Source organism: Amblyomma mixtum, chromosome 3 (genome assembly GCF_055824585.1).
Source record: "Amblyomma mixtum isolate Tamu chromosome 3, ASM5582458v1, whole genome shotgun sequence".
NCBI classification, from domain to species: Eukaryota; Metazoa; Arthropoda; class Arachnida; order Ixodida; family Ixodidae; genus Amblyomma; species Amblyomma mixtum.
Window position 1 is genome coordinate 371,869,843 of NC_143014.1, and position 5,567 is coordinate 371,875,409.

Below are 5,567 nucleotides of genomic sequence, written 5' to 3' on the forward strand. Positions count from 1 at the left end.
TGTTTCGTGGGCTTTCTTGTACTTTAGCACATATACATATTGACATACATATTGGCATATTGTCCCTAATACACCAACTTAGCACAGCACTGGAGATGCATGTCAGGTCATAGTTCGTGACGAGAAGATCAGTCAATGTTGTTGATCTAGGGGTCACTCTTGTTTCTGATTTTATAGCATTTGCGTACGCATATGATGTAAGCAATCGTTCAAGGTGTGCTGTTTTGTAAATCGCAGCTTTCACATCAATGTTAAAGTCACTGCCAAATATAACCCTTTTTCTAATTCACTTCCAAACAAAAAGAATTTTTCGAGGAAATTCAGTGAAGTACAAGCTTCCCATCAGAGGGTTTATAACATGTAGCAAAAAGATCAATTCTGGTTTCGAGAAAAGCATTTCGTAGTCATCTGTAACGCGACAGATATTAGGCAACAAATCAGCTTTCATAGAATCAGTGGGCGTGAGTGGGCGTGAGAACAGCACCAGGATGCGGCTACCTAATCCGCTCTGCTTCTTCGTCCAGGTTACGGCATGGACTCTGTTCAGCAATGCGCCGCTATCGTCACCTACCCATGAGATCAGCAAGCTGCCCTGCCACTTCAGCGACAAGTGTGATCCCGCATGCCCGCAAGACAGGCACATTTTCATCGCCGTCCCTCCATCGCATGAAAGATCCGGATCAACCGCGACATCATTTGCTGCCTATATGAACAGCTGGCGGGCCCCCGGCGCCCTTAGTGGGCATGAGAACAGCACCAGGATGCGGCCATCTAATCCGCTCTGCTTCTTCGTCCAGGTTACGGCATGGACTCTGTTCAGCAATGCGCCGCTATCGTCACCTACCCATGAGATCAGCAAGCTGCCCTGCCACTTCAACGACACGTGTGATGCCGCATGCCCGCAAGACAGGCACATTTTCATCGCCGTCCCTCCATCGCATGAAAGATCCGGATCAACAGCGATATCATTTGCTGCCTATATGAACAGCTGGCGGGCCCCCGGCGCCCTTAGTGGGCGTGAGAACAGCACCAGGATGCGGCCACCTAATCCGCTCTGCTTCTTCGTACAGGTTACGGCATGGACTCTGTTCAGCAATGCGCCGCTATCGTCACCTACCCATGAGATCAGCAAGCTGCCCTGCCACTTCAACGACACGTGTGATGCCGCATGCCCGCAAGACAGGCACATTTCCATCGCCGTCCCTCCATCGCATGAAAGATCCGGATCAACAGCGACATCATTTGCTGCCTATATGAACAGCTGGCGGGCCCCCGGCGTCCTTAGTGGGCGTGAGAACAGCACCAGGATGCGGCCACCTAATCCGCTCTGCTTCTTCGTCCAGGTTAGTTCTGTTACTTCCCTATACGCTAAGAAATCAAATGACGTTTGCCTGTTGCTGTTCCCACGCCCGGGAGTTTTGCTTTGTGTGTTCAGTGAATGCTTTGATATTGTAAACCAACTGCTGGCGTTGTCCGGGGACGTCGAGCTCAACCCTGGGCCTAACACGAGGCATCAGGTACAGGACTCTCTTCCCGACGTCCAGTCTAAGCAGTTGGAAGATATGTTTGTAATACTAGAGACTTTGAACACGCAAACTGCGAAAATGCAACTGGACCAAAAGGCTTTCATAAAGTCTATTGATGATCTTAAGAAGTCCCAGCTGAAGTTAGAAGAAAATTGGAGCGAAATGAACAAAAGATTAACTGACGTTGAGCACAAAACTGTTACCATTGACGAAATCGAGAAGGAAGTACATCCTTTTCAGCAGTTAGTTGAGCAACTTTCTAGTGAAAACTCTCAGCTGCGCGCGCGCCTGTCTGAACTTGAAGACAGGCAGCGACGCGATAACCTTCTGTTCTATGGCATACCTGACACGCAATCAGAGTCCTGGGCTCAGTCAGAAGAAAAGCTAGTCAAGGTTCTTTCATCCTGCTTGGAAATTCCGTCCTCTGAAATTTTGATCGATAGAGCGCACAGGCTCGGTGGGTTCGCATCGGAAAAATGTCGACCAATTATTGCCAAATTTTCATCTTTCAAGGTAAAGCAGAGAATACTGCTTAACTGTTCTAAGCTCAAGGATGAAAAAATTACGCTTAGCGAGGATTATTCTTTTGCCACCCGTCACGCTAGAAAAAAACTGGTCGAATTTGGCAAATCCCAGCCGCTCACTTTCAAGCTTCGCTTCAATAAGCTTTACATAAAAAATAAATGCTACTCCTACAATCACTCCGATGACTCCGTTCATGAAATCCCAAGCGCCTTCCCGTTGCTAACCGACCGTTCTGAGGACCCTACGAATGATACCCACAGCGCCTCCGCGCCACCGACCGAACCTGTTACCGATTAGCACTGCGCGAGGGGCAGTGGAGCTAAGTCCCCGGCCATTACCCCACTTTCTTTTTTGTTCACAAATATTCGTAGCATAATACCTAAACGCGATGATCTTTGTTCTGTAATTGATGCTTGCGATGCTGACATTGTATGTCTTACTGAAACCTGGCTATCGGCGAAGATAGATAGCTGTGAACTTCTTACCTGTAAAAAGAGATATAACATTTATCGGTGCGACAGGGGTTCTAGATGCGGTGGAGGCGTGCTTGTAGCTGTTGCTGATACTGTTATGTCTTTTCCGATCCATTTTGTAAGCGCGTTGGAACTTGTACTGGTTGAAATTCGCACATGCTCTAGGAAATTGATAGTGGGCGTTTGCTATCGTCCGCCGTCTACCTCCCCCAACTTTGTAAATGATCTTCATGGTGTCGTTCATATGATTACAGTCCGTTATCCGAGCAGTCCCTTTATTTTACTGGGCGATTTTAATTTCCCCAACATAGTGTGGTCTAATGTGAGTTCTTATTGTGAACCTTTTTCAAGTGAATGCGACATGTTCTTGAATTTGTGCAGTGATTTTAACTTATCCCAGCTTGTAACGCAGGCAACTCGAATCTCACCTACTGCGTCTAATATCCTCGATGTGGTACTCGCCACATCGCCTGATTTTTTCCAGCCCATATCATACTTGCCAGGGTTAAGTGATCACCTACTCCTTCATTTTGCTTTGACCTGCGCAGTTCCCCATCAACGTAACCACAGTAAATATATACATGATTACAAAAATGCTGATTTTGATGCTATTAACCATGAAGTGTCTGTTTTTCTTGACCATTATACTTGCTAAGCTTTCATGATCGCTGCGTGAATGCTAACTGGAGCCTGTTTAAAGAAAAAGTTGCTGCGCTCACTGAAAAATATGTTCCACGCTTAGTCATCACCTCTAACCGTCAATCACCATGGTTCACTAAATCGTTAAAACGGCTCTGTAGTAAGAAAAAACACATGTTCCACTCTGCTAAACTAACCGGTTCCCAAGAACGTTGGACTGCTTATCAGGCCGCGGCCCTTGAATATAAAAGTGCACTGAAGGATGCCAAAGATTTGTTTTTCAATGACACATTACCTTCCCTTTTGATAAATAACCCTAGGCAATTTTGGAGCGTAGTTAACAAAAAAGACAATTCATCCATCAGCCTTAAAGACTCCAGTGACCAACTAATTCATCCTAATGAATGTGCAAATGTTCTAAACAGTGTATTCGTTTCAGCTTTTTCCAAAAATCAGTGTTCGGTAACCCCTGCATATAACAGTGCTGACTTTTTACCGATGGATTCTATTATCTTTGATCCTGCTGGAGTGGAAAAAATAATCGAAAAACAAAAGGTTTCTTCATCATGTGGTGTTGATAACATTAGTTCTAAGTTCTTGATTAAAACCAAAGTGTACAGCGCAATAATACTCTCTAACCTATTTCAGCAATCTCTTGAAACAGCATGCATACCTGATGACTAGAAGGTCGGGAAGGTGATTCCCTTGCATAAATCTGGTGATCAACATTCTCCGCATAATTATCAACCCATCTCACTTACCAGCATTCCGTGTAAAATTATGGAGCATGTTATTTACTCTCACCTTGCATCGTTCCTTGATTCTAATGCCTTTTTTACTGACAGTCAACATGGATTTCGGAAGAGGTTTTCTTGCGAAACACAGCTTTTAACCTTCACGCATGATCTAAACACATTCCTCGACAGGGGTTCCGTTGTCGACTGCATTTTCCTCGATTTCTTCAAGGCGTTTGACAAGGTCTCTCATCAACTGCTTTTTTTTAAACTTAGTAAACTTAACCTCGACCCTAACGTTCTTAGGTGGCTGCATTCGTTTCTCACTAATCGTTCACAATTTGTCACCGCTAATAATGCTTCTTCCTTCACTTCTCCAGTTGGATTTGGAGTGCCACAAGGCTCTGTTCTAGGGCCTCTGCTTTTTCTTATATATATCAATGACTTACCTGACAATCTATGTTCAACAATAAATTTTTTTGCTGATGACTGCGTCATATACCGCGAAATTAACAGTGACTCTGATATAGCTCTTCTTCAAGCGGATATTGATCATGCTCTTGAATGTACTAACAAATGGAACATGGAACTAAACATAAAAAAGTGCAAGTACATGCGGGTTTCTCGTCGTAACACCACATTGCCTTCATATCGTCTTAATAATTGGAGCCTTGAGTCTGTGCCTTTTTAAATATTTAGGTGTCTTCATTTCCCATTATCTTTCTTGGAAAGTACACATAGACCACGTAAGCAATAACGCTAACCGCATGCTGGGCTACATACGCCGTAACTTTAATCTTTCTTCTAGCTCCGTAAAACTGCTTCTCTACAAGTCGTTGGTTCGTAGTAAACTAGAATATTCTGCATCTATCTGGGACCCCTATCAAGAGACACTAATATACCAACTCGAATCTATACAGAACCGCGCGGCCCGTTTCATTCTCTCGAATTATCACCGTAACTCTAGCGTCAGTGCCATGAAATCAAGCTTATCACTCACACTGCTGTCGCAACGTAGAAATATATCCCGCCTTTGTCTATTCCATAAGATTTACTACGATAACGCCATCCTTAAGAGAAAATTTATAACGCCACCTTGCTACGTTTCAGCTCGGATCGATCATCGTTATAAAGTTGGTATTCTTTCATGCCAAACAAACCACTTTTACAACTCATTCATCCCCAGCACATCGGCACAATGGAATCACCTTCCCCGATCGGTAGTCGAAATAAGTGACCATTCTGTGTTTAAATCGGCTTTAACTAACATGTTGGTAACATAGTACATGTAATTCTTGCGCCCTGCCGTTTATTCTTTTCAGTTTATGTGGTAGTTCAAACAGATCTGGTCTTTTTTTTCCCCTTCACAAATTCTGCGGTTTAAGGGAATGACAATGTGTGCAACAGTGATTTCCTGCCATTTTCAACAACTTCCTCGTGTTTTTTTTTGTTTGCGTGGTATGCTTACTTTTATTATTTGCTCATAATTCCGTGTTAAATTACTGTTAATTTGTTTGATTGTATTTGCTGTAACCTACTAATTTTTGCGAGCCATATTTTTGTTCACATTTTGTGTTACTTGTGACTGCTGTTCTTTTGTCATTTTGTTTATTGTACCCCACTCCCCTCTGTAATGCCCTCGGGCCCTGAGGGTACTGAAATAAATAAAT

At 43.7% G+C, this 5,567-nt stretch overlaps 1 protein-coding gene across 1 annotated transcript; it reads left to right on the plus strand.

The window, feature by feature from the left end:
• Positions 1-1,034: 1,034 nt before the first annotated feature.
• On the plus strand, positions 1,035-2,525 carry LOC149356774 (uncharacterized). Its single transcript, XM_089577824.1, has one exon. The coding sequence runs from the start codon at positions 1,035-1,037 to the stop codon at positions 2,346-2,348; it is 1,314 nt and encodes a 437-aa protein (XP_089433950.1). The 3' UTR covers positions 2,349-2,525.
• Positions 2,526-5,567: the final 3,042 nt, after the last annotated feature.

What these genes read in the sequence shown, in the direction of transcription:
- LOC149356774 (XM_089577824.1), top strand. Translation starts at nt 1,035, where the DNA reads ATGCGGCCACCTAATCCGCTCTGCTTCTTCGTACAGGTTACGGCATGG.